Raw genomic sequence first — 27567 nt, 5'->3', positions numbered from 1 at the left:
AAAGACTGGAGAGAGAGTCCTGTAAAGGGACGAGTTTAGAGGCGCTGGTGACGGCGCCGCTACCGATCTCACCAAAAAAGTTTACCACGAACCTGGTGGTGGCGGCAACATTGAATATCTGGGGACAATGAAGGCGAAAGAGAGGTGTGCGGGGATCCCTGGTGGGGTCCCCAATCAGGAACAACCATAGGTTTGCCCCAGGAAGAATGGATGGAGGATTTCAGAGCTGGCACCAGTTGGGAATTAGGAGGGTGGGAGATTTATTTATAGATGGGGCGTTTGCAAGCTTGGGAGCATTGGAGGAAAAGTATAAGTTGCCCCGGGGAAACTTCCTTAGATATATGCAGGTGAGGGCGTTCACAAGACAACAGGTGAGGGAATTTCCGCTGCTCCCGGTACAGGGGATTCAGGACAGAGTGCTTTCGGCGGGGTGGGTCGGAGAGGGCAAGGTGTCAGAGATATACCGAGAGATGAGGGAAGAGGGGGAGGAGTTGGTGGGCGAACTAAAAGGAAAGTGGGAAGAAGAGCTAGGGGAGGAGATAGAGGAGGGTATGTGGGCTGATGCCCTAAGCAGGGTAAACTCCTCTTCCTCATGCGCCAGGCTTAGCCTGATTCAATTCAAGGTGCTACATAGAGCACACATAACGGGAGCAAGACTGAGCAGGCTCTTTGGAGTGGAGGACAAGTGTGGGAGGTGTGGCGGGAGCCCGGCAAACCACGCACATATGTTTTGGTCGTGCCCGGCACTGGAGGGGTATTAGAGGGGAGTGACGGGAGTGATTTCGCGGGTGGTGAAGGCCCGGGTCAAACCAGGCTGGGGGCTAGCTCTATTTGGAGTTGCGGAAGAGCCGGGAGTGCAGGAGGCGAAAGAGGCCGATGTCGTGGCCTTTGCGTCCCTAGTAGCCCGGCGCAGGATCCTACTCATGTGGAAGGAGGCGAAACCCCCCGGACTGGAGGCCTGGGTAAATGATATGGCAGGGTTCATAAAACTGGAGCGGATAAAGTTTGCCCTGAGAGGATCGGCTCAAGGGTTCACCAGGCGGTGGCAGCCATTTCTCGACTACCTAGGGGAACGTTAGAGGGAAGACAGATGACCAGCAGCAGCAACCCGGGGGGGAGGGGGGGGGGGGGTGGTGGAAGTTTTAGTTTATGTTAAATAACTATGTTGATTAGCCATTTGTTTATTGTTAAACTTTCTTCACTGTTATGTTTGTTCTGTAAGGGGAAAAAATTTTGTTCGAAAAAATTTCAATAAAACATATTTTTAAAAAAAAGAATTTCCACATTTCTCATCGTTATGAATGCTCTTGCTGTAGTGGGTAACATATTGCCATGATCAGGGTTTACTGGCTAACAGGAAGCAGAGGGTCGGCATTAATCAGTGCTTTTCCAGTGACCAGATGGGTGTTGTTTAAGGGTATTTGATGTGTTGGGTGTTCTGGATCACAAACGGATCACCAACACTGGAAGTGGTGCAACTCTATTTTATTATAAGGTTAACTATATTAACATACTTGAACTGTGGGTAAATGCAATACCAGCTTTAACTGTTGACCCTTGCCTAGTCCTAACCAGGTGACGCAGCCAGCACATGGTGAATGTCTGTGTTGCAGGCTGTGAGCTCTGTGCTCCGAGCTGGCTGCTACTAGAATGAGCGGGAACTCTCCTGTCCCCTGTCTTTATAGTGCGTGTGCTCTCACTGGTGATTGGCTGCGGTGTTGTGTATGCTGATTGGTCCCACTGCATGTCCATCAGTGTGTGTCTGCACCATGATATACTGGTGTATATTATGACAGTGTTGACTGAGGGGTAAATATTAGTCAGGACTCCAGGGGTAACTGCCCCGCTCTTCTTCAAGATTGAACCTTGGGTCCTCAGGGGGTGCACAGGTCCCGTCTGAAAGACAGCACGTCCGACAGTGCAGCACCCACCTCAGCTCTGCGGCAGGGAGTCACCCGAGACATCTGTGCTCAAGCCTCAGGAATAGGATTTGAATCCACAACCTCCAGACTCAGGGACAAGAGTGCTACCAAATGGACCACAGCTAACGTCAAGTCACGTATCATTGTTGTGATGAAGCAAATGGTTAGGCCTGAGTGGCGGCCAAGGACATGAAGGAATGTGGGAACAGGAGTAGGCCATTTAGCCCCAGTGGACAAGTCTTCAGTGGCCTAATGTCTAGGGAGCTTTTTAAATCTGAGTTAGATTTTTGTAAAGCAAAACGATTGAGGGATACGGGCCAAAGGCAGGTATGTGGAGATAGGTCACAGACCAGCCATGATCTCATTGAATGGCGGGACAGGCTCGAGGGGCTGAATGGCCTACTCCTGTTCCTGTGAGGTAAGGTAGAAGGAAGTATTTGAAGAGGGAAACAGATATGGGAAGGTGGTCTTCCTCCGCGGATTGTATTTGCGGATATGCCCATTTCCTCTGCACCGCTGGCATCTTGCTTCTCCCATTAGGGTTGAGAATTTCCATTGAGTATATTCCTGAGAGTTTGAATATTGCTGAAAAAGAAACGTGTTGTCGAAGCTTTTCACCTTGCACTCATCAGGACAAACACAAGAATAACAAATTTCAGGCGATCACAATTCATACTGCAGGAAGGAAGGGTGCTTATTGGTTGACTCTGATTGGATGAGGGGTTGCCATAGAGAAAACAATGGGGAACTATAGGCTCCCCAGACTCCTGGGTAATTCAGAAAAAGGTTCAGGGCTTGAACAGATTCCTTTAGTTTGCTGAGAATGGATCCCGGTGTCCGAATTTTTGAAGCTTCCCCAATCAATGAATGCGTCGCGTAATAAGCTGGACTGAATATCTGAAATTGATTGCACTATTAATCTAGGAGCTCCAGCACACGACTTCTTGACTCCACCCTCTCACCATTGGTTGCTCAGCCCGTCCATCCTCAAGCAGCGCCGGCAACCTCAGCCAATGGGAAAGCAGGCGGATTCTTCGTCACCCAATTGGATGATTCTTGACTGTCGGTCAAACTGCCTTTTGCCCCCATCATTCCTGAAAAAAAAGCAAAGTTAAAAAGACAAAGGATAACACCCCTCCACCCCCAGGCAATTTCCCTCGTGGACTCCAGTGTTCTGGAGACTTCCTTCAAATGCTGAAAACTCCAGAGCAACCCTGGATCCTGCATGATCCCTGAGTAATCCCAGGATTGCTGCTTATTTATCACTCCTCACGCACGCATTAATCTTGTTAAAATGCAGAACCTGGACCCATTTCAGAGTGTGAATCTTGCAGCACAATCTAAACGCATCGGACCATAAATCTGGTTCCAGCATCGAGCCCATGAGCCGCGAAAAAGGGATGGATTCGCTTTTTTCTCTCTCTATTCTGGAAGTTCTTTAATGTCACTGATGATCTGTTGGTGCTTCTTGTAGAACAGACTAACCGACAGAATGTATTGTTCTCTGACACGCGTTGGCCAAAATGTTCTAGCCCTCTATCAAAGTGTCTGTTTCATTTTGTTCTTCTGGTACATTGTATTTTTGTTTATTTGTGGTACAGGAGCTGGTGTGGGCTGTGAATTATTGATCAGCCACAGTCCGTGCGAGTAAACTTAGCAAATTCACCCTGCTGACCCAGCACTCAAAGCAGTAGCTACAGTAACACAACAGGAAGTGATCCTCCAGCCCAGCCAACACTTTCTTTACCTTTGTTCTGCGTTGCTCATCCCTCATTGCCCCTTGAACTGATGTCTCGCTCGGCCATATCAGAGGGGCAGGTAAGAGTCAACCACATTGCTGTGGGTCTGGAGTCACATGTAGGCCAGACCGGGTAAGCACGGCAGATTTAATTCCCTGAAGGACATCAGCTAACCAGATGGTTTGTTACAACAATCGATGATAGTTGCCATGGTCACCATTACCAAGACTGGCTTCAGGTTCCAGATTTATTTCCTTTAGATTTCATCTTGTCCCAGAGTGTGTGGGAGGGTCAGAGGTCTCTACACCTTGTCCCAGAGGGTGTGGGAGGGTCAGAGGTCTCCACACCTTGTCCCAGAGTGTGTGGGAGGGTCGGGGGTCTCCACACCTTTCCCAGAGTGTGTGGGAGGGTTGGGGGTCTCCACACCTTGTCCCAGAGTGTGGGAGGGTCGGAGGTCTCTACACCTTGTCCCAGAGTGTGTGGGAGGGTCGGAGGTCTCCACACCTTGTCCCAGAGGGTGTGGGAGGGTCGGAGGTCTCTACACCTTGTCCCAGAGGGTGTGGGAGGGTCGGAGGTCTCCACACCTTGTCCCAGAGGGTGTGGGAGGGTCGGAGGTCTCCACACCTTTCCCAGAGTGTGTGGGAGGGTCGGAGGTCTCTACACCTTGTTCCAGAGGGTGTGGGAGGGTCGGAGGTCTCCACACCTTGTCCCAGAGGGTGTGGGAGGGTCAGAGGTCTCTACACCTTTCCCAGAGTGTGTGGGAGGGTCAGAGGTCTCCACACCTTGTCCCAGACGGTGTGGGAGGGTCGGAGGTCACCACACCTTGACCAGGAGGTGTGGGAGGGTCGGAGGTCTCTACACCTTGTCCCAGAGGGTGTGGGAGGGTCGGAGGTCTCCACACCTTGACCAAGGGGGTGTGGGAGGGTCGGAGGTCTCTACACCTTGTCCCAGAGGGTGTGGGAGGGTCGGAGGTCACCACACCTTGACCCAGGGGGTGTGGGAGAGTCGGAGGTCTCTACACCTTGTCCCAGGGGGTGTGGGAGGGTCGGAGGTCTCTACACCTTGACCCAGTGTGTGGGAGGATGGGAGATCGCGACACCTTGACCCAGAGGGTGTGGGAGGGCTGAAGGTCTCCACACGTTGACCCAGAGGGTGTGGGAGGGTCGGAGGTCTCCACACCTTGTCCTAGAGGGTGTGGGAGGGTCGGGGGTCTCTACACCTTGTCCCAGAGGGTGTGGGATGGTCGGGGGTCTCTACACCTTGACCCAGAGGGTGTGGGAGGGTCGGAGGTCACCACACCTTGACCCAGGGGGTGTGGGAGAGTCGGAGGTCTCTACACCTTGTCCCGGGGGTGTGGGAGGGTCGGAGGTCACCACACCTTGACCCAGGGGGTGTGGGAGAGTCGGAGGTCTCTACACCTTGTCCCGGGGGTGTGGGAGGGTCGGAGGTCTCTACACCTTGACCCAGTGTGTGGGAGGATGGGAGATCGCGACACCTTGACCCAGAGGGTGTGGGAGGGCTGAATGTCTCCACACATTGACCCAGAGGGTGTGGGAGGGTCAGAGGTCTCCACACCTTTCCCAGAGTGTGTGGGAGGGTCAGAGGTCTCTACACCTTGTCCCAGAGGGTGTGGGAGGGTCGGGGGTCTCTACACCTTGTCCCAGAGGGTGTGGGATGGTCGGGGGTCTCTACACCTTGACCCAGAGGGTGTGGGAGGGTCGGGGTCTCTACACCTTGACCCAGAGTGTGTGGGTCAGGGGTCTCTACACCTTGACCCAGAGTGTGTGGGAGGGTCGGAGGTCTCTACACCTTGACCCAGAGTGTGTGGGAGGGTCGGAGGTCTCTACACCTTGACCCAGAGTGTGTGGGAGGGTCGGAGGTCACCACACCTTGACCCAGAGGGTGTGGGAGGGTTGGAGGTCTCTACATCTTACTCCACCTGTTTGCTGATATTTCTGAGAATGATTGAAATCCCGTGTGTATTAGACACCACACTTACCACTGGACATCCCATAGGTGTAGTGTATTGAAAATTACATTGTGTTAGGAAGAGATAATAATTGAGCCATTTTTAATAGCTCTGATTCGGTGCAGAGTGTGCAGTATATTTCCAGAATGTCCATTATTCAATCGGATTTAATACTGGTAAACCTCACAGCTTCGCATTGGCGAAGGGAAATATTCAAAAGTGGTAGCAATGGGTCTCCCAGACACCTTCAAAGGACCCTGCATCTGGATAGGCAACACAGTGGCTAGCACTGTGGTTAGCACTGTAGCTTCACAGCGCCAGGGTCCCAATCACATCTGGCGACGAGGATAAATTATCCTGACACTGCCTCTGGCCCGACACCTGTGAATCTCCAGTTTCAATCAAAGTCTAAGAAAAAAAAGTACTCACCAGAATGCCTCTCTTCGGGCGAATAGAGCTATTCCTCTACAGGGAACTGGACAAAATACGTTGAGTGACTTGGCCTCCACAAGGGAACGAATTAGGGGTGGAGGCAAACAGTCAGCAATTCTCCTCAGTGTTTGTGGGAGAATTCTCTGCTTCTATCAGAAGGAATTGCTGTAGTTTCTGTCAGGAGCTCTGTTTGCTGTAGTTCATAGAGGTTGTGTTTAAATAGACTGTTCACCATAACATCCTCATGTAGTAGGGCAAACCGGTGCATCACAGCTCCCGTGCATTGTCGCGGTGGCTGCAGTCACTCTGCTCCCGTGGATTCACAATACTCCAAGTACAATATAACACGGAGGCAGAACCCTTCCAAATGGCCATTGAGAAATGCAGGATCATTAATTGGGGCCGTGGTTTAATGTCTCATTGACAAGACAGCAATGCAGCACCCCCTCAGATGTTGTGCTCTGATGCCCCCCTCCCCTGCCCTCCCAGGGAGATGTGGAAGATCCAATGGCACTATTTCAAAGAAACATTGAAACAGTAAATAGGAGCAGGAGGGGACCATTCGGCCCTTCGAGCCTGCTCTGCCATTGAACATGATCATGGTCGATTCTCTATCTCAACACCACAATCCCGCTCTCTCCCCATACCCCTTGATGCCTTTAAATTCGAGAAATCTATTTCATTCTTAAATATATTCAGTGACTTGGCCTCCAGCCTTCTGTGGTAGGGAATGTTCAGCTCCCTCTGAGTGAAGAGGTTTCTCCTCGTTTCAGTCCTGAATGCCCCCACCCCCCCCCCACCCCCCCCGTACCCTGAGACTGTGACCCCTTGTTCCAGGCACCCATGAATGATTAACGAGAGAAATAAAACTGCACAGAGGTGGTGACGGACAGATGAGGTCATCAACATTCCGAGGGCTGGTTCCGGATTAAATGCGAGAGCGTATCGTCCAGCTCGCGGTGGGATTGTCTGATCCAGTGCGTTTCCCAGCGGCGTGGGAAATCCCATTGACAAGTGACGGGATTAGAGAATGCCGTCGCCAGCGAATGGGGTGGCCAGATTTCCCCCCCCCCACCCCCGGCTGGCAGCGGAAGCGGGGCGGACGCGCATCGGAGAATCCCGTCCCAAAGATTCCCAAATAGCTCTTCATTGGTGTTAAGTGCGGGTCAATACTGGGGTGGGAGACAGTAAACATATGGAGACGGTGACCAGCATCATGGCGGAAGGTAACCCGGGGTCAGTAATTATTTCAGAGTTCACCCCAATGGTTGTCCTCAAAATGGTGGAGTCCAGCCAGACAGAAGTCCCAAAGAATCAACATCAGTCTAAAGACGACTCCGGCGTTCCCGGGGCCCCAGTCTCGTCACCGCCTGGTTTCAGGAACGGCAGTAAAATAAAAATGTGTTCCCACATCCACAGCAGCAGAACAGCTAAGGGTGGCAGGAATTAAAAAGGGCGAAAAAGATAGTAAACGGGGAAAGATTTATTGTAAAAAAAGACCTAATGTAACTCAGCCTTCCCACAGTTTATAGAAACAAACCAGACTGGGCAATCTGAATACCACAATTAATAGTTTACACCCTCCATGTAAATGAGCAGTGAGAGAGAGTGGAGCCAAGTGGCTCACCCAGCACCAGGTGCGGATTCGCAGCGATTGGCGAGAGAGCCAATGAGGAGGTGAGGAAATCTATTGTTTTTAGCACGGTGAGCCGTGGTGACCTGGAATGCCCCCTCGAAGCAGCTTCAATATTAACCTGAAAAACAGAGGGCGCCCAAAAAGCAGCCCGATTGGTGGCTCCATCTTCCGGGATCTACCCGACTCGCCAGATCGTGTTAGACATCACAATGCGAATCTCGCCCATCACTTTCTCAGTGATGGATCCCAGAAAGGATCACTTTCTGGTCAATCTACATTTTAGAGTGGGACAGCTAGTCTCAGTCTAATGTGTGTTCCCAAGATGTACCCAAGGGGTTGGGATCTAACTCCCTTGTCTCGGAGATCTTGGGTGAGCGACGTTCAGGACTGGTCTCCACAAATGGGGGAGGGGGGGACCAGACAGAGGGGCACTCATGGGGGTCTCCCAGAGGATCGGAGTCCCCCAGGTGCATGCACTGTTGGTGCCCAGATGACACTGGCAGGGTGCCAGGCAGACATTTTATGTACGTCGGTGATCGGACCATGAGGTGCCCTATATGGGTGCGGCGGGGGAAGAGCCCTTCTCGTGATTTGGGGCTTGGGGGGGTGGAGGGGTTTGGGGGTTCAAGCGATCAGGACACCATTGAGCGGAGCTCCTCAGTGCTGAGAATGGGACAAAGTGTGGCCTCAGCCGTGCGTTCCCCACTGAGGCCCCCGATCTACCTGGATAGGTGTTAGATAGCAGGGTGTGGCCAGCGCTCTGAGTGCCAGTAAACACCCAGCTAATCTCACACGCTACGCCACTCTATCCCTGTTCGACTAGGTCATGTCCAGAGAATGGGATTAGAAATGGAGAAATATTTGTGGGATTTGTACAGCACAGAAACAGGCCATTCAGCCCATCTAGCCGATGCTGGCATTTAGGCTCCCAAACAACCTTCTCCCACCTACTTCATCTCACCTGCAGAATCCCTACAGTGCAGGAGGAGGCCATTCAGCCCATTGAGTCTGCACCAACCTCCTGAAAGAGGGCCCTACTTAGGCCCACTCCCCCGCCCTATCCCCATAACCCCACCTAACCCGCACATCTTTGGACGGTGGGGGAGGAAACCGGAGCACCCGGAGGAAACCCACGCAAACACGGGGAGAAGGTGCAGACTCCGCAGTCACCCGAGCCGGGAATCGAACCCGGGTCCCTGGCGCTGTGAGGCAGCCGTGCCAACCACCATGCTAAATCCGCATATCCTTCCATTCCATTCTCCCTCATGTGTTCATCCAGCTCCCCTTTATATTTGCCTCTGCTGTTCGTGTAATTGAAGATTGAGAGGGGTTTGAATTCAGGCTGAGTTACAGCCTCCAGTGTCTGGAGGTCGAGCAGCTTATTGGTGGGAATTGAATCCACAGCCAAGGTGGGCAATCAGTTATATCTGAACTGCAAGGGCAGAGCTGATCAAAATGACAGTCAGTGGTCGACCGCACTGTGTATTTAAATGAATTAAATGACAATTTTGCAGTGGTATTAATGTTTGTTCATTGTGTAGCACAAACTTCAAATCAGAACCCTCGGTTTGTTCAGGGCTAGACCTGAAACATTGGTCAGACTGTGGATCGATATTGGTCAGTAACAATATTAAATGGAGTATATTGAATTTACAACACAGAGAGTGGCCAGTTGATCTAACGTCCTTGTCAACATTTTCACACTGCTTCACCTCCTTCTCTTCCTTTAACGTCCGTGTACTTCTCCACAGAATCCCTACAGCGCCGGAGGAGGCCATTTGGCCCACCGGGTCTGCACCGACCCTCCAAAACAGCATCCTAGCTGGGCCCACTCCCCCCACCCCATTCCCGCAACCCAGTAACCTAACCTGCGCATCTTTGGACAGTGGGAGGAAACCGGGGCTCCCGGGGGAAACCCACGCAGACACAGGGGAGAAAGTGCTGCTACTGTGGGCGTCGGTAGTGGAGGGAGTGAATGTTTGTGGAAAGGAGAGGAGGTTCTTGATTATCGAGGGGATGAAAGGCTATTGGGGGTCAGCAGGAACGTGGGGTTGAGGTTATAATCAGATCAGCCACGATCCTATTGAGTGGCGGAGCAGGCTCGAGGGGCCGAGTGGCCTACTCCTGTTCCTAATACCTGTGTTCATACCTATGATGGGGTTTGGGGAGGGGCGGAGGGGGGGGGGGGGGGGGGGGGCAAGAGAGGAAGCAGAGAGGGCTATTGTTGTGTTGAAGATCTCCCCACACGGAATAACAAACAGCCATTCACATATGTAAAAGATGGCAGTCTCAGGAATGGGTGGATTCTGCAAATCCAGGGATAGTAGAAGGTGGCTGTGGCCTTATTTCATCCAGTAATTCCTACGTTCGGGGTTATTAATAAAAAATGGATCACACTCAAAGTGAGGGGTTGGTGAGTAAACCACCACTTAGAAGGAGGGGGGGGGGGGGAATCAAAATAAAAACACCGTTCTCTTTATGGCCAGGTGGGGAGAAGAGAACTCAGAGCGATTTAAGTTAAACCCCGCCCTGTCCATAAAGTGTTTTCGTTACTGAGACCAATTTTCAATTCCATTTTTTAAAAAATTAATTAAAGGGAAATCCCACCAGCTGCTGTGGGAGGATTTGAACCCATGTCTCCAGAGAATAAGCCTGGACCTCTGATCCAATGATATTACCACAATATCAGCACCGCCCCCACCACTGATTGGTTAATTACTGTGTAAAACCCGACCGTCTCCTTCGTACTGCGATCCTCCCAAGATTGACTCCCATTTTCAACCTCCAGATGCAGCACATACACCATTTATAGTAAATTATTCATCTCCAGGGCACAAATACGGCCAGGTGTACCATGTCTCCAGAGAGCGAAAGGCTGCCAACCCTCCAGCAGTTGGTCTCCAGGCTACATCCAAGAGTAAAACCATCAGGGAGACATTACAAACCCCTTTATTTTGCACAGCGCGGTAGCACAGTGGTTAGCACAATTGCTTCACAGCTCCAGGTTCGATTCCCAGTTTGGGTCACTGTCTGTGTGGAGTCTGCACATCCTCCCCGTGTGTGCGTGGGTTTCCTCCGGGTGCTCCGGTTTCCTCCCACAGTCCAAAGATGTGCAGGTTAGGTGGATTGGCCATGCTAAATTGCCCTTAGTGTCCAAAATTGCCCTTAGTGTTGGGTGGGGTTACTGGGTTATGGGGAGAGGGTGGAGGTGTGGACTTCGGTGGGGTGCTCTTTCCAAGAGCCGGTGCAGACTCGATGGGACGAATGGCCCCCTTCTGCACTGTAAATTCTATGATGATTCTATGATTTTACAACTCACTCATTTATTAGTCGCAAAAATATTGGAGATTGGGGAAAGGCTGAGAGTCAAGATTCATCCGATTGGCCAAGGGAAGACGTGTACCTGGATGTGTACGTGGGCCGATAGTGCGAGTGTCAAGGCAACCGAGAGATCAAATGCTGGAACCTTCAGACGTACACCCGACCAGGGTTGGCGACGCGACCGGAGAGGGAAATTGATGTTGGTATTTCAGAGCCTGGAAGCAAAATGCCACCAGGAAATGTGACAGCTGCCATTATTTTCTGGTCTATATGATTCTGTTTCCACCACGGTGGAGGGTTCCAGACATGGGTACCAAGGTGTGCAGTCACCCCCGTCTCGTCAACTTTCGTCAGGCAAACCGCTCAACGCGTTGCTTCTCACTTTGGCTTCACTTCTCAACACAAGTGGTTTTGAACTCCCGACTGCCCCAGAAGATAGTTTAGGAAATGGAATATTTGTCCAGTCAACCCAGCAACCAGCTTCCTGGCCTCTTTATTTTGTTTCAAATGTGGGATTATTCGGAATGGGTTCTCCAATGCAGGGATCAACCAAATATGAAACTCAATGGGAATCAGTGCTGGAAACACGAACAGCATTTATATAGCACCTTGAACACAGAAAAACACGCCAAAACGCATGACAGGAATGATCATCACTCAGAGATTTGACGTTGCGTCACATAAGGAGATATTAGGACCAAAGGCTCGGCCGAAGAGGTTGGGTTTAACAAGCATCTGGAGGCTGGAGAGATTTAGAGAAGTGCTAAGGGCTCTAAGTATCTGAAGGCAAAGCTATAATGCGATTGGAGATGGGGAAAGGCTGCGAGTCAAGATTCATCCAACTTCCCACTGCCGCCGAGGTCCCAGGTTCGATCCCGGCCGTGGGTCACTGTCCGTGTGGAGTTTGCACATTCTCCCCGTGTTTGCGTGGGTTTCGCCCCCACAACCCAAAGGTGTGCCGGCTAGGTGGATTGGCCATGCTGACTTGCCCATTAATTGGAAAAAATTAATTGGGTACTCTAAATTAAAAAAGATGCATCCAACATCAGATTGGCCGAGGGAGGACAGTGTACCTGGAGGATGGGCCGATACTGCAAATGATGAAAACTGGGTGGTGCACGGGGCACCACAAATAGAGAAGTGTGGAGATCTAGGAAGGTTGTAGGGCTGGAGGCGGCTACAGAGGTCAGAAGGGAGGGAGGTCGCGGAATGATCTGAACACAAGGCGTTGCCCCGTGACCCGGTCATGGTCCGTACCAAACACCTGTCCTCTGGGTGGAAGCAGCCAGTGATCCCAGTGCTTGGGGGAAGATTCCCTTGTTGCCCCTGCCCGCATCCTCCAAACATGTCATAGCACTCGCTGTCTACACGGTTCACAGAGAAAACCAGCTGGGTGAACAGCGAAGGGGTTGGCAATAGCTGTGGAGCCATGCTCAGATACAAGTCCCTGATTTAGGAGCAGATAAAACAATTTATCTCCTTTTCATGCAACAATTCATTTGGAATGTGTAGATAAACTGACTTCATTAATCGAGACTTGAGTGGCTTCGCTCCAAGTGCGTCTGTGGATTATTTCTGTGCCCATAAAACTTTACAGGCTTTCAGCGGGGAGATATTAAAAACAATTGCCGTTGAAACAAAGATTTGTGTCCTTCACATGAAGACAAGCTCCGGTAAAAGGAGCACATTGAAGCCTCTCCACTGCCTTCACCACTCTGAGCCTCGGTAAACAGCAAGGCGAGTACTTCAAACTGCTGCTGACTGTGGTTCTAAGTCATTGCTTTGTGAATGCTGCTACATTTACTTTACTGAAGGTGAACAGCTGTCACACCGGGGCCAACATCTGGCAGCCAAGGGCACAACAAAACAAAGGTCATCCCACAGTATGGATTTCATCTCGCGGAATCTTTTATTCGCATTTTATTCATGTTTTAATCGGACATAAATCAGGATTCTGGATATCGGGGGGAAAAGTGAAGCTGAAGCAAATGATCAGCAATGATCCTATTGAATGACGAAGCAGGCCTCTGGCCTAAGCCCACTCCTATTGAATGACGAAGTATGCCTAAGGCCCACTCCTGCTCCTATTGAGGGAGAAGCAGGCCTACTCCTGCTCCTATTGAGGGAGAAGCAGGCCTAAGGCCCACTCCTGCTCCTATTGAGGGAGAAGCAGGCCTAAGGCCTACTCCTGCTCCTATTGAGGGAGAAGCAGGCCTAAGGCCTACTCCTGCTCCTATTGAGGAAGAAGCAGGCCTAAGGCCCACTCCTGCTCCTATTGAGGAAGAAGCAGGCCCATGGCCTACTCCTGCTCCTATTGAGGGAGAAGCAGGCCTAAGGCCTACTCCTGCTCCTATTGAGGGAGAAGCAGGCCTAAGGCCTACTCCTGCTCCTATTGAGGAAGAAGCAGGCCTATGGCCTACTCCTGCTCCTATTGAGGGAGAAGCAGGCCTAAGGCCTACTCCTGCTCCTATTGAGGGAGAAGCAGGCCTAAGGCCTACTCCTGCTCCTATTGAGGGAGAAGCAGGCCTAAGGCCTACTCCTGCTCCTATTGAGGGAGACGCAGGCCCATGGCCTACTCCTGCTCCTATTGAGGAAGAAGCAGGCCTAAGGCCCACTCCTGCTCCTATTGAGGAAGAAGCAGGCCCATGGCCTACTCCTGCTCCTATTGAGGGAGAAGCAGGCCTATGGCCTACTCCTGCTCCTATTGAGGGAGAAGCAGGCCCATGGCCTACTCCTGCTCCTATTGAGGAAGAAGCAGGCCTATGGCCTACTCCTGCTCCTATTGAGGGAGAAGCAGGCCTAAGGCCTACTCCTGCTCCTATTGAGGGAGAAGCAGGCCTAAGGCCTACTCCTGCTCCTATTGAGGAAGAAGCAGGCCCATGGCCTACTCCTGCTCCTATTGAATGGCGAAGCAGGCCTAAGGCCCACTCCTGCTCCTATTGAGGGAGAAGCAGGCCCATGGCCTACTCCTGCTCCTATTGAGGAAGAAGCAGGCCCATGGCCTACTCCTGCTCCTATTGAGGGAGAAGCAGGCCCATGGCCTACTCCTGCTCCTATTGAGGGAGAAGCAGGCCCATGGCCTACTCCTGCTCCTATTGAGGGAGAAGCAGGCCTAAGGCCCACTCCGGCTCCTATTGAGGGAGAAGCAGGCCTAAGGCCCACTCCGGCTCCTATTGAGGGAGAAGCAGGCCTATGGACTACACCCACTCCTATTTTAGCAGTTCAAGTTTACAGTTCGAAATCACACCTACTTTGAAACTGTGCTCGGTCTTGCTCCTTGCTCAAGCAATCATATGTAAGTCAAATCTAAATGCTAAATGAACCAAGATGAATAAAAAGTTTTAAGTGTTCATTTGTTTGTTCATTCGTGACCCTTTAGTTAGTTTCACTGAAAGCGCAAACTGAAAGGATGTTACAACGATGATAACACACCCGGCTTGCCAACATTTGGGCTGGGCAACTTCAACCAAAGTATGACTGTCCCATTTACAATGAAGCAAAACAGGCTTTGCGATAACAGAAACACGGCATAGAATAGATGGTCTCTCTATATAGGCTGGACATTTCCAATAAAGCAGCAGAAAGAAGGAAGCAAATAACATTTACAAGAAGTAAGCTTATACTCACAGTAATTGGAAGGAGTGCAGTGAAGTGTAACGTAATAGAAATGAATTGCTGAAACTGAATGGACGAATCTATAAGACAACCGTGAGACCCAGCCTTGTAATACAGTGCAGAAACCTGGGCAACATTGAAAGGCGGACAATGACTAGATACTAATGAGATGCAGGGCCCGACATGGAAACGTGGAGTAACGAGGTGTGGTATTATCAGGTATTGCAGTACCCGAGAGGCTGAAGTTCCATTGGTTAAACCTAGGAGTTTACGATTGGCTGTTTGGTATGTAGCTCCGCCCTGACAGGCGGGGTATAGGAACGGCACGTCCCAGCAGCCCTCATTCTGTCCCGAAGCTGCTGGGGAACAGTTCAAGTCTATTAAAGCCTTCAGTTATGTTACTACCTCGTTTTAATAGTAATTGATCGTGCATCAATTTAATAAACTGCGACTTAAGCTGAAAAGATGGATCTCCGAATCAAGCCGGAGTGTCTACAACTCAGCCCCCACGCGGAGAACTCGGCGGCGATTTTCAAGCACTGGCTGGCGTGCTTTAAGGCTACCTCGAGACGGCCGGAGGCACACCCTCGGGGGAGCAGAAACTGCATCTCCTACACTCAAGGGTAAGCCCTGGGATCTACACCCTCATCGAGGAGGCGGAGGACTTTGATGCAGCGATCGAACTGTTAAAAGGATATTATATCCGCCCTGTAAATCAAGTTTACGCACGTCACCTGCTTGCAACAAGACGACAAAGCCCCGGGGAATCGTTGGAGGAGTTCTACTGCGCGCTACTGGTGCTGGGCAGAAACTGTGGCTGCCCGCAAGTTTCGGGGAGCGAGCACACGGAACTCCTAATCCGGGATGCCTTCGTAGCAGGTATGAGTTCCTCAGAGATCCGCCAGCAGCTTAGAAAAAGACACCCTGGGACTTAGAGAGGCACGGGCCCTGGCAGGGTCCATGGATGTTGCCTCCAGAAACACGCAGTCCTATGTGCCCAACCGCGCGGCGGCCCCCTGGGCAGCATGGCATCCCACAGCAGCTGCCCCAGAGACTTTCCCCGTGTCCCCCCGCAGGCCTGCGCTGTAAGACGGCCCGCTAACTCCGTCGGGCACCGCTGTTTCTTCTGCGGGCAGGCGAATATCCCCCACAATCCGTCCCCATCGATTTACTTCTGGATGAACATGGACTCCCTGCAATATCCCCCACAATCCGTCCCCATCTATTTACTCCTGGATGAACTTGCACTTCCTGCATCTTTATTCACAGCACCAGAGGGGGACTTACACTTTTGGGGCCATATCCTCCCCCCCCCGATGTCACACCCAGCCCCCTGGTGATGTGGCGGTCCGCCCCGAATGACATGGAGCCCCGTCCCCAATGACTGCTGCTCCCCAATCCACCCCCCCACCCCCTACCGACTGCTCACCTTTCTGCTCTCGCTCGGGTGGCTGGGCCTCGAGCCTAGACAATCGTGTGTGCTCCGGGCTGGCTGCCTAGCCTGGCCTTTGCTCTCTCTCGCGCTCGCCCAGTTGCCGCGCAGTCCAACTCTCACTCACTCTCAACCAGGCCAGACTGGCCTCTGGTCGTGTTGCCCCGCTCCCGCTGACCACTGCTCCCCGATTCCGAGGCACGACGCCGGGGCTTGTCTGGCCTTCTTTGTACCTCCTGTCTGCTGCTCCATTCACCCCTTGCTTGGGTGGTTGGGCCTAGGGTGCTCCTGGTTGGCTGCCTGGCTATCTGGCCCCACAGTCTGTTCTTTTTGGTTATCCCGCTCTGAAGGGGAACCCACAAATCACAAGGCAACGTTGTTCAGTATTGTCCGCTGATGGGATCATTGAGTTTATCAGTAGAAGACTGATTGGTGTCCCCACCACAACAGTCACCTCTCTGTATGGGCCCCCCCCCTCCCCAATGGCAGAGGCACCCCCCCTCCCCAATGGCAGCTAGCCCCCCAAATGACAGCCCCCCCCCCTCCCCCCTCCCCAATGGCACTGTGTTTCACATTGATAGTCCGGCTCAGATAGCACCAGATGTTGTACAAAACAATGATTTGGTTTGCAAAAGGGTTACAGCATCAAACCAACCCACAGTGAATGCCTACAGCCTCGACAATAGTCCCAACTCTATTGAGGAGGCAGGGGCAGGGAGGGGGGTCGGCGGAGTGAGGGAGAGGGTCGCGAACAACACCCACGTCCCAATATGAAAATGTACGACATCAATGTACGATGCAACAACAGCTTCAAGGTTTTGCAGAGGAAGAAATGTCATCAAAGAACAGACAATTGTAACAGGAAATTGTTAATTTAATAGCACAACAAACTGAAACAGTTCAAACAGCAACACATTTCAGAAAACCTGTCACCCCTACTCATGGGATGGGAATAGAAGGATACGGACACAGGAAGTGTAGAAGATTGTAGTTTAGTCGGGCAGCATGGTCGGCACGGGCTTGGAGGGCCGAAGGGCCTGTTCCTGTGCTGTACATTTCTTTGTTCTTTGTATCCCAAACCAGATAAAATCCCTAACGCCCATCTCTCCCACCTCTATCCTACCCACCCCATAGTCCTTCAACTTCTTTCCCCTATTCTACTGCTAACAACCATTAGTGCAACCATTTTTAAGCTCTGCCTTTTCTAACTGCACACACAATTGAGACAGAAGATATTGTTGTTTGCGGAAGTCAAGGGCTTTGAGAATGGCAAAGGTTTGCTACATCTCAAGACAGCCTTGCTAAAGAAAAGCTTGTGAGGAACGAAGAGGCCTTGGCGTGTTTGCCAATAGATCTCTGAAGGCGGGAGGGCATTTTAATAGGATGGTGAAAAAGGCATATCAATCGAGACATAGATTAAAAAAGCAGGGAGGTCCTGTTGGAGTTGTAAAGAACATTGGTGAGGCCACAGCTGGAGCACTGTGTGCAGTTCTGGTCACCACGTTACAGGAAGGATGTGATTGCGCTGGAGGGGGTGCAGAGGAGATTCACCAGGATGTTGCTGGGGATGGAACATTTAAGTTATGAAGAGAGGCTGGATAGGCTTGGGTTGTTTTCGCTAGAGCAGAGAGGACTGAGGGGGGACCTGATCGAGGTGTACAAGATTATGAGGGGCATGGACAGGGAGCAGCTGTTCCCCATAATTGAAGGGTCAGTCACGAGGGGGACACAAGTTCAAGGTGAGGGACGGGAGGTTTAGGGGGGATTTGAGGAAAAACGGTTTTACCCAGAGGGTGGTGAGGGTCTGGATCACACTGCCTGGGAGGGTAGTAGAGGCGGGTTGCCTCACACTTTAAAAAGTACCTGGGTGAGCACTTGGCACGTCATAACATTCAAGGCATGAGGCCAAGTGCTGGCGAGTGGGATTAGGTGGGCAGGTCAGGTGTTTTCATGCGTCGGTGCAGACTCGATGGGCTGAAGGGCCTCTTCTGCACTGTATTATTGTGAAGAGGGCAATTAGGGACAGGCAATAAATGCTGGTCCAGCCAGCAACACCTGTATTCCATGAATGAATCAAACAGAAGGCAGGGAATTAGAGTGCTGAGCTAGTCCTTTCCTCTCACTAAGTGCTTCCAGCAGCTTTTTGCAACTGATTATATGCAGGTCAAGCAAAAAACTGAAAAGAATAGTTGAAGTATCTGTGGGTTTCCTCCAAGTTTACAAATACGTGAACAAACAGAGGCACATTAATACTAATCTGCGTCCTTGTAATTAAGGTTCGATAGATCAGGTAGGCTAAATGAGTGGCAGACTCAAGGAGCTGAGTGGCCCACTCCAGTTCTTACTATTAAGGAAGTCTCAGCTTGGCTCAGTGCTAGCCTCAGTCAAGAGGAACCATGTGTTCAATGAAGCCCACTCCCGGCAAACAGCAAATGTTGGGCTGAGGGACTGCTGCTGTGCTGGAGGTAATCCGTTAAAACGCCATTGGTTAGGTAGGCTCGACAACATTCCCGCAACTGTATGCGATGTGGAGAGGATCTCTTCCAGTGCCCTGGCCAACATCGAACCTTCAGCGAATGTCATCAAATCACTCAAAATTACCGCTTAGCTCAGAAGGACCTTCTTCGGTTTGCCAGCAGTACATACTGGCTGAGGTTCATCAGATATGGGAGCAGAATTAGGCCATTCTGCCCATCGAGTCTGCTGCGCCATTCGATCATGGCTTATCTCATCCCGGCCTCAACTCCACCGTCCTGCCCGTTCTCCATAACCCTTCAACCCATTAACAATTAAAAATGTCTAACTCCTCCTGAAATTTACTCACTGTCCCACCATCCACCGCTCTCTGGGGTAGCGAATTCCACAGATTCACAACCCTTTGGGAGAAAACTCGGTTTTAAATTTGCGACCTCTTATTCTAAGACTATGACCTCTCATCCTAGAATGCCCCACAAGAGGAAACATCCGCTCCACGTCGACTTTATCCAGACCTTTTGCACCTTGTACACCTCAATCTGATTCCCCTCAGTCTTCTAAACTCGGCCTAAACTGTTCAATCTCTCCTCACACGCAAACCCCTCATTTCTGGAATCAATCCAGTGAACCTCCTCTGAACTGCCTCCATTGTCACTCCATCCCTCCTCAAATAAGGGGACCACAACTGCGCACAATACTCCCTGTGTGGTCTCACCAATGCCTTATATAGTTGCAACACTTCCTTACCTTTATTCCTTTAGCTATAAATGCCACCTTGTCGAAGGGTACAGTGACAGTTCAAGAACAGACAAGGCCATACAGGTAGTGGCTAAATGTTTATTGATTGTGGTAAAAGTATAGGCATCACTCCTATGAAGTGAGGCATGCACTAAAAACAAATTAATATAGAAGTAAAAAAACATTAAGTTTTGACAATGCAAACATTATATAAATTGTGTACACATCTCAGAGCAGCACGACGGGGTGGCATTAATGGGCCAGTGAGATTCTACTCCAACGTGCAAGAAAATAACTAATTAGATGAAGCAAATTATTCTCAGGTCTGACGTGGGGGAAATAAACAACATAATCGACAACAAGAAAAAGGTTCCACTGATGTTTAGAAATGAATGGTTGGGCTGTGTGATTCTATGGAGCTTTCGGAAAGGATTGCTTAGCCCAGTTCGTGGTCGTTTTGATCGACATGCGAACAGGATTTGTTATTAGATATATACAAATTAACGGGAATCTCAACTCCGTCTTTCTATTCCTTCAACACTTTGTAAAAAGCAGATAAAGTTGTAACATTGTCATTTTGCTCTTTACTTCAGACACACCATTTAAACATTTGACAGCTCACACCAAATAAAGTTTGCCTTTTTTTCCAGTTTTCTTTTTAGAAAAATTAAATCGGCGAATCCAGAACTAAAAAAAAAGTGCTACAAAATAGAACACGGACTGAACAAGAGTTTAATTCACCCGCTGTTATAAATTAGCAATATTCCCTTTCAAACCGAGGCTACTAGCGTTAAATTCAAGAAACCAGAGGAAGAACAGTTCCGCAAAGTTGGAATGAGGCTCGAGCAGAACAGACACTGGCTTAGACATGTTGGGTCGAGCGGCTTGTGCTGAACATTAATTTTGTCACAGGGACCTGTTCAGATGTATTAGTACAAGGCAAGAGTATAGTTTGAAGGAAAGTGGTTTGTGCCCATTGAAGGAATAGACTTAAAAGTGAAGTGCCGAGCACCAAAGATACCACACATCAGCTTATCCAGCAAAGAGGAGTACACTGTCTGCAATGTGCCTTGGGGCAGATGCGCAGGAAACAGAAACAGGCTAAATTAAGCAGAGTGCAAGCATTTTGTTAAAGGGCCACCGAACCCATTCCACCCGCCAAGGCTAACCGATTGTCTAACCACAGCCTTCGAGGCTCCGCTCGCCGGACACCGGGGCAGACGCCTCTCTCAAACATCTGGTGAAGCCGTTTTAGGCGTTTGTTTTAATGTTGACCTTTTATTCATCCCACTCTCATCCTCTCCTTCCAGCCAATCCGCAAAAAGAGTGTAGATTCGGAGGCAGTCAAAATCGTGACGGGTTTGGATAGGGTATCTGCTTCGAGTGGCTGTAGGGCCGGTTAGCAGAGGGGCAAAGGTAAGGTAATGACAACAACAAAAAAAAAACAGAGGGAAGATGGAGAATGTTTTTGTTAAAAACAGTTGTGATAATTTGGGATATGCGCCTGAAAGAGCGGGTTGAGGCAGATTAAATATGTTTCCAAGGGGAGTTGAATAAATATGCAAATAGGAAAGATTGGCAGATTGTAGAGTAAAGACTATATAGACAGCTCCATCAAAGAGTGGGTGCAGGCTAAAAGGTGTCCTTCATTGCAGTATAACATCCCCTGGTTCGGTTTCATTGCAGTATAACATCCCCTGGTTCGGTTTCATTGCAGTATAACATCCCCTGACAGTGATGCAGAGGCAGATTTCCTATATGCAAAAACATTCCGGTTATAAACATTTTCAAAGAATACGGGGCGAGGTGGGGGGTGGGAATGTTTTCTATTTATAAAGTATTGCACCGATCAGATGCTTATATCAACTGAGTTACTAGTTTCTTTTTAATGGATTAATTCACATGGTAAACCTTTGTTCCTTCCGAACAAGGGAAGTGCATGGAGTAGTGTGTGCAGAATTCCGTTACAAACCTATAGCCCGACATTAACAAAAGGAGGCTGCGCTGTCATTAACCCACTGACCAGGCTTCATTTGTGGGGTTAGCTGCTTTGTTCCAGACCATTCGACAGAATAAATATCTTTTCCCAGGACGCTGCAACGGCAAGCATCATACAACGTAGCGGTACAAATAAGATTCTTTAGTGTGCATTTGGTATCTAATAAATGTAGGGGGTTTGAAAAAAAAGTAATGCTCTCAATTCTTGTCACAGCAACATAGACAGACTACCAGCATTGCTTTCTACACCTTACATCCCCACCCCAGTGGCTAGAGTGTAGAAGTACACAGGGAGTGCAGAACTGTCAGAGGTGCCTTCTTTCAGGTGAGACGTTATAACAAGGCCTCATCTGCCCTTCTCCAGGGGTCATCAAAGGTCTCTCTGCTCCCCGGTGCCCTAGTCCATATTTATCACTAAAATAGGCACACTTGTCATTAGAATATTGCGGTCTATGGGAGGTGTCAATGCTCAAGTTGGCAGCCATGCTCTCAACACCACACCAGTGACTACATTTCAAAAATAAAAAAGTACCTAATTGGCTGTAAAGTGCTTTGGGACAACCCAAGGTTGTGGAAGGTGCCAGACAAATCAAAGTCTTGCCTTTCAGAACGCTCCACCTCGGTGTACCCAAGGTTGGAAGGGACGCAATTGTTAGAATTGTATAGTTGGGTGCTTTTTCCCCCCAGCCCCAGTTCGAATATTTCACCAGGACCCCTCACCAAAATCAGAGTGACAGCACCCTCTAAGGGCGATTAAATTAAATTCAGGCGGGAAAAGTGCGCAAAGTGATCATCAGTGCTCAATAGTTTGATACAGTCGCATGTCTATTTGAGTCTGCTCTTTAGACCAGTGCTGGGCAGTTTGAACAGTGTTAACCCACACACTGGACGCATAACCCTCTTGTAAACAACAGAAATGGGGAATCTCATATAATTCGCGTTTATAGATCGCAAGTGAAGCGTTTGGAGATGCTCCCGGGGGGGGGGGGGGGGGGGGGGGGGGGGGGGGGGGGGGGGCAGGCAAATAAACAAAAGGCTCTCATCCTTTTGAGAAAAAAAAATTCTTTCCTACAAGCCACACTTTCCTAATGTTCTGCCCAAACAGGTAGCGACGTTTGGTATCCAAATCATCAGTACGACACACAAAATAAAATAAAATGCACCGGTTAAGGCCATATTTTAAAGTGGTGTGGAGGAACCCCATCCCAGCTATCGTCAAACTGGGGCGCACATCTCATTCCTTTTTGGAAACTGCAACCCTCAAAACCTAAACTGGACTCACACCAGCCCCCCCCCCCCAAAAAAAAATAAGAGGATTTTCCTCTCCCTAACCCACCCTAAAACTTAAAATTCCCATACACACGCCTGCAAAAATATATTAAAAATAACATCTTTGTCTAGTTTTGTCACAGGTTAAGTTCTGGTACTAGTGTATAGAGAGACACCATCAGCACGCCACACCACAATATGGCACCTAAAAGGTACTCGAGCATTTTCCTACAAAAAGATAATTCTAAAAAAACAAGCAATAATTGGTCAGTCACACTGTACAAAATCATCCAGAAATATTCTTGTAAAAAGTAACCCAGCACCCAGTGTTCTAAAATTATTAGCATATCATATATATAATTATATATATATATATATATAAATATTTTTTTTAAAAATGACCCTTCCATTGAACTTGTACAGTCTCAGTTATGTTGTCAGTGGTTATCGCCCTGCCTTCGCATCTCCGATAGCACCCCACACATCGAAGACAAACTCATCAGGAAACGCAAAGTCGCCAAGCTCCTCATCGAGCGCCTGCGCAAACTCATCTGGATTCTTCTTTTTGCCAAGGTCGACCATGGTAGCAGCTGCGAGCGAGAGAGAGGGAGAAAGTAAAACAAAGGGAGAGAGAGTAAAGTCAGCCGGAGACGCAGACACAAAGACATTTGGCACGTCGCCAGCACCTCTCCACCGTCCGGCTGGCTAGTTTGGAGGTTTCCACGCAAACAGACGGGGCATGATGACCTAATTTGAGTCCTGACAACTTGAAACGAAATAGCTCCACCTGCGCAGGCAAAGGAGCCCCCCCTCCCCCCAGGAGCGGCGTCAATCAAAATTTGAAACCGGGCGACCAAAGATGATGATGACCCGAATTTGCGGTAACAGTTTTGACGAATCAGCGTTCACCATTATTACTCCACTGAAACAGAGAGTGCCTTTGAGTCCTTGCACGCATCAACCTTTCACTGGACTAATACCAGGAATATACGCGGTTGTCTTATGAGGAAAGGTTAGGTTTGTACCTACTAGAGTTCAGAAGAGTAAGAGGTGATTTGATGGGAGCCTTTAAGATCCTGAGGAGGTATTGACAGGGTGGGTGTGGAGACGATGTTTCCCTCTTATGGGGGAATCCAGAACTAGGGGGTCACTGTTTAAAAATAAGGGATCACCCATTTACGACGCAGACGAGGGGAATTTATTTCTCTCGGAGGGGGGGGGGGGGGGGGGTCTCTGGAACTCTCTTCCCGTACCAGCCTCCCTGAACAGGTGCCGGAAAGTGGCGACTAGGGGCTTTTCACAGTAACTTCATTTGAAGCCTACTTGTGACAATAAGCGATTTTCATTTTCATTTCATTTCAAAAGGCAGTGGAGGCAGAATCTTTGAGTATTTGTAAGGCAGAGCTGGATAGAGCCTTGGTTAACGAGGGAGTGAAAGGTTATCGGGGGGGGGGGGGGTCAGCAGCAATGTGGGGTTGAGGTTACAACCAGGTCAGTCGCAATCTTATTGAATGGTGTAGCAGGCTCGAGGGGCCGAATGGCCTCCTCCCGATTCGAATGTTGGTAACTTATATTTATATAGCAACTTAACTCGTGTTCCAAGGTGCTTCAGAGAAGCATTATAAAACAACGTAGGTCGCAGAGTCACAGAAAGAGAAATCAGGAGGGAAGACCAAAAGGTTGGTTTTATGGAGCAGGTTATAAGAAAGAAAGCGAGACAGAGAGAGAGAAAGCGAGATAGAGAGAGAGACGGAGATATAGGGAGGGTATTCCAGAGGCCAAAAGAGAAAATGCTGGAAAATCTCAGCCGGTCTGGCAGCATCTGTCGGGAGAGAAAAGAGCTAACGTTTCGAGTCCAGGTGACCCTTTGTCAAAGCTTACAAACGGTATTCCAGGGCTTGGGAGGTAGGTAGCTGAAGGCACGGCTACCAATGGGAGAGGAAATAAAATCAGGAATGCAGTGGAGGCCCATAGAGAGCGCATTAAAAAGGAGGTGTGGGTTAGGGAAGGAATTTCAGAGTTTAGGACCCTAGCCACAGCAATCAATGGGAATGGAGGTTTGCACGAGGCCAGAATTAAAAGGAACGCACTGTAGATTGGGAGATTGAATTTGGGGGCTGGTGGTTACAGAGGTAGGGAGGGGCAAGGCCATGGGTTAGGAAACATGGGAGGAGAATTTCTTCCCAGACTGGGAACCAATACAGGTCAGAAAGTGTGTGTATGGAGGAGAGGGAGTGGGAAAGGTTCTTTAAATCACCTCCTAAACTGCACTAACACACTGGGTTAGGTCAGGCCAAAAGAAGAAATGAAATCCTGACCTTAAAGGGGAGTGGATCTTACTGCTGACACATTACCGTTAAATGATTGGAGGAGGAAGTGAGATAAATACATGCCAGTAACGATAAGATTGTATCTCTTTCTCGCAAGCCTTCCCTGAACAATATCCTCAGGGCTCTTCTGGGAAGGTTTTGTCACAAAAAACAATCTCTCCCATTTTGAGGGTGATGGAAACTTTAAAGGCCCATCTCTCCTGCCCCTTCCCAAAAGTAATCCTCGCCTTCAAAATATTGAGTCAGAGTTCGGGAGGTTTTAACAAAACTTTGCGAACCGATTGGGTGGAACAATTGAGGAAACTTGAAGGAGTACGTTTTGTTCACATAAATCAACAATTCAGAGCTTTTCAGGACATCAGGCATCAGGTTAGTGATGTTATCAAGTCAACTCACTAAGACAATCATTCCCCCAACCTAAAGCTGGTCAGCCCAGGCTTCCGGTGGTGGCTATGAAGGAGTAGGTCGCACATTTTGTGGCTCCCGCTCGGGTCGGACCTTCTCCCCCGATTTTCTACCGGACTTGTTTTGGAAAATTGATGGTATAGGCAATTGTTGATTGGATTCCCACATCGGTGCACGGAGAGGCGGACTAGAAGTGCTCGCAAAGGAAGAAACAGACAAACAGAGCAGGTTTAGGGGCAGCACGGTAGCACAGTGGTTAGCACTGTGGCTTCACAGCACCAGGGTCCCAGGTTCGATTCCCGGCTTGGGTCACTGTCTGTGCGGAGTCTGCACGTTCTCCCCGTGTCTGCGTGGGTTTCCTCCGGGTGCTCCGGTTTCCCCCCACAGTCCAAAGATGTGCAGGTTAGGTGGATTGGCCATGATAAATTGCCCTTAGTGACCAAAAAAAGTTAGATGGGGTTATTGGGTTACGGGGATAGGGTGGAATTGAGGGCTTAAGTGGGTCGGTGCAGACTCGATGGGCTGAATGGCCTCCTTCTGCACTGTATGTTCTATGTTTGGGCTGAAGCTGCAGCTGGAGGAAGCATGGCGGTCGACAGGAGTCCTGGCTTGTCGACAGGAGTCCTGGCTTGTCGACAGGAGTCCTGGCTTGTCGACAGGAGTCCTGGCTTGTCGACAGGAGTCCTGGCTTGTCGACAGGAGTCCTGGCTTGTCGACAGGAGTCCTGGCTTGTCGACAGGAGTCCTGGCTTGTCGACAGGAGTCCTGGCTTGTCGACAGGAGTCCTGGCTTGTCGACAGGAGTCCTGGCTTGTCGACAGGAGTCCTGGCTTGTCGACAGTGGCCCGGATGAGTAGGTTCTTTGGGGTAGAAGACAGGTGCACAAGGTGTGCAGAAGGACCAGCGAACCATGTTCACAGGTTCTGGACATGTCCAAAGGTTTGGGGATTCTGGCAGGGGTTTGAGGATGTCATGTCCAAAGTGTTGAAAACAAGGGTGACGCTGAGTCCAGAGGTGGCGATTTTCGGGGTGTCGGAAGACCTGGGAATCCAGGAGAAGGAGGCAGACGTTCTGGCCTTTGCATCCTTGGTAGCCCGGAGACGGATACTATTAGCTTGGAGGGACTCAAAGCCCCCGAAGTCGAGACCTGGCTATCGGACATGGGGGTTAGCTTAGTTTAGAGTAGGGGGATTAGTAAAGGTGGGATCTGTAAGGGAGGAAGACGGCTTTTGCACTATGTTTATAAATTCATGTACATTGTTTATTTTGTTGTTGTTGTAAAACCATAAATACCTCAATAAAATGTTTATATTAAAAAACTGGTCAACCCACAGGTGCTCCCATTGTAAAAGCATTGTTTGGCTTCCGGTGAGGGGGACGTGCTGAGCGGATGCACGAAAGGTGTCTGCTACTGGAAACTCAAATTTAGACACCCAAAATAGCCGGCTAAAACCAGGAGAAACCCGCCCCACCCTCCCCCAGCCCCATCAGGCCAGGACATGCCAAGCGGCAGAAACTCCAGGGGCTGGAAAGACGGCAAAGGCAGTAAAAGCCTGCAGAGAAGGGCCGAGACGACGGCCGCCAGCACGCGAGGCATGGGAAAAAGGAACACAAAGGCACCACTTTGGAGGGCCCCCCAAGCAAAGAGAAACCCCAGAGTGCAGGGGCTCAGCCACATGGCGTACACAAAGTTGGCGGCATGTTGGGTGGCCCTTGGATAGAGGGAAACCCCGAGGGGGGGGGAAGAGCCAGAAACCCCTTTCAGAATAGTCACCTGGAATGTCAGGGGACTTAACGACCCAGTGAAAAGATCCGAGTCTTTGCCCATCTGAAAAGTAGGAAAACCGACAGTCTTTCTCCAGGAAACCCAGCTGAGGGAGAAGGACCGACTGCGGGAAAGAGGGGACTGGGTGGACTGGTTTACCAATCGTGCTGTGAGACGAGGGCTGGGGGGGGCCATACTGCCCAACAGGAGGACAGCATTTACAGCAACCAGGACGGTACGTCGTGGTTAGTGGTGTCCTGGAAGGGGCCATTCCACCGCAACGCTTTCCCTGTGACGTGACGGAGGATCGGACGTGGGGCGCGAGATCCCGGTCGGGTGTGGGGTGCGAGATCCCGGTCGGGTGTGGGGCGCGAGATCCCGGTCGGGTGTGGGGCGCAAGATCCCGGCCGGGCGCAAGATCCCGGCCGGGCGCAAGATCCCGGCCGGGCGCAAGATCCCGGCCGGGCGCAAGATCCCGGCCGGGCGCAAGATCCCGGCCGGGCGCAAGATCCCGGCCGGGCGC

General features: G+C 50.2%; 1 protein-coding gene across 1 annotated transcript in view; it reads right to left on the bottom strand.

Moving 5' to 3' along the window:
* Positions 1–19364: 19364 nt before the first annotated feature.
* Positions 19365–27567, bottom strand: part of LOC140403185 (PDZ domain-containing protein GIPC1-like) — a 45391-nt gene continuing 37188 nt past the window's right edge. The window contains exon 6 of the mRNA XM_072490920.1: positions 19365–23136. Coding sequence (XP_072347021.1) covers positions 22991–23136 — 146 coding nt within the window. The 3' untranslated portion in view covers positions 19365–22990. The remainder of the gene's footprint in view (positions 23137–27567) is intronic.

Source organism: Scyliorhinus torazame, chromosome 27 (genome assembly GCF_047496885.1).
Source record: "Scyliorhinus torazame isolate Kashiwa2021f chromosome 27, sScyTor2.1, whole genome shotgun sequence".
NCBI classification, from domain to species: Eukaryota; Metazoa; Chordata; class Chondrichthyes; order Carcharhiniformes; family Scyliorhinidae; genus Scyliorhinus; species Scyliorhinus torazame.
Note: the sequence above shows the minus strand (reverse complement) of the source record. Positions and strands in the feature narration are given on the sequence as shown.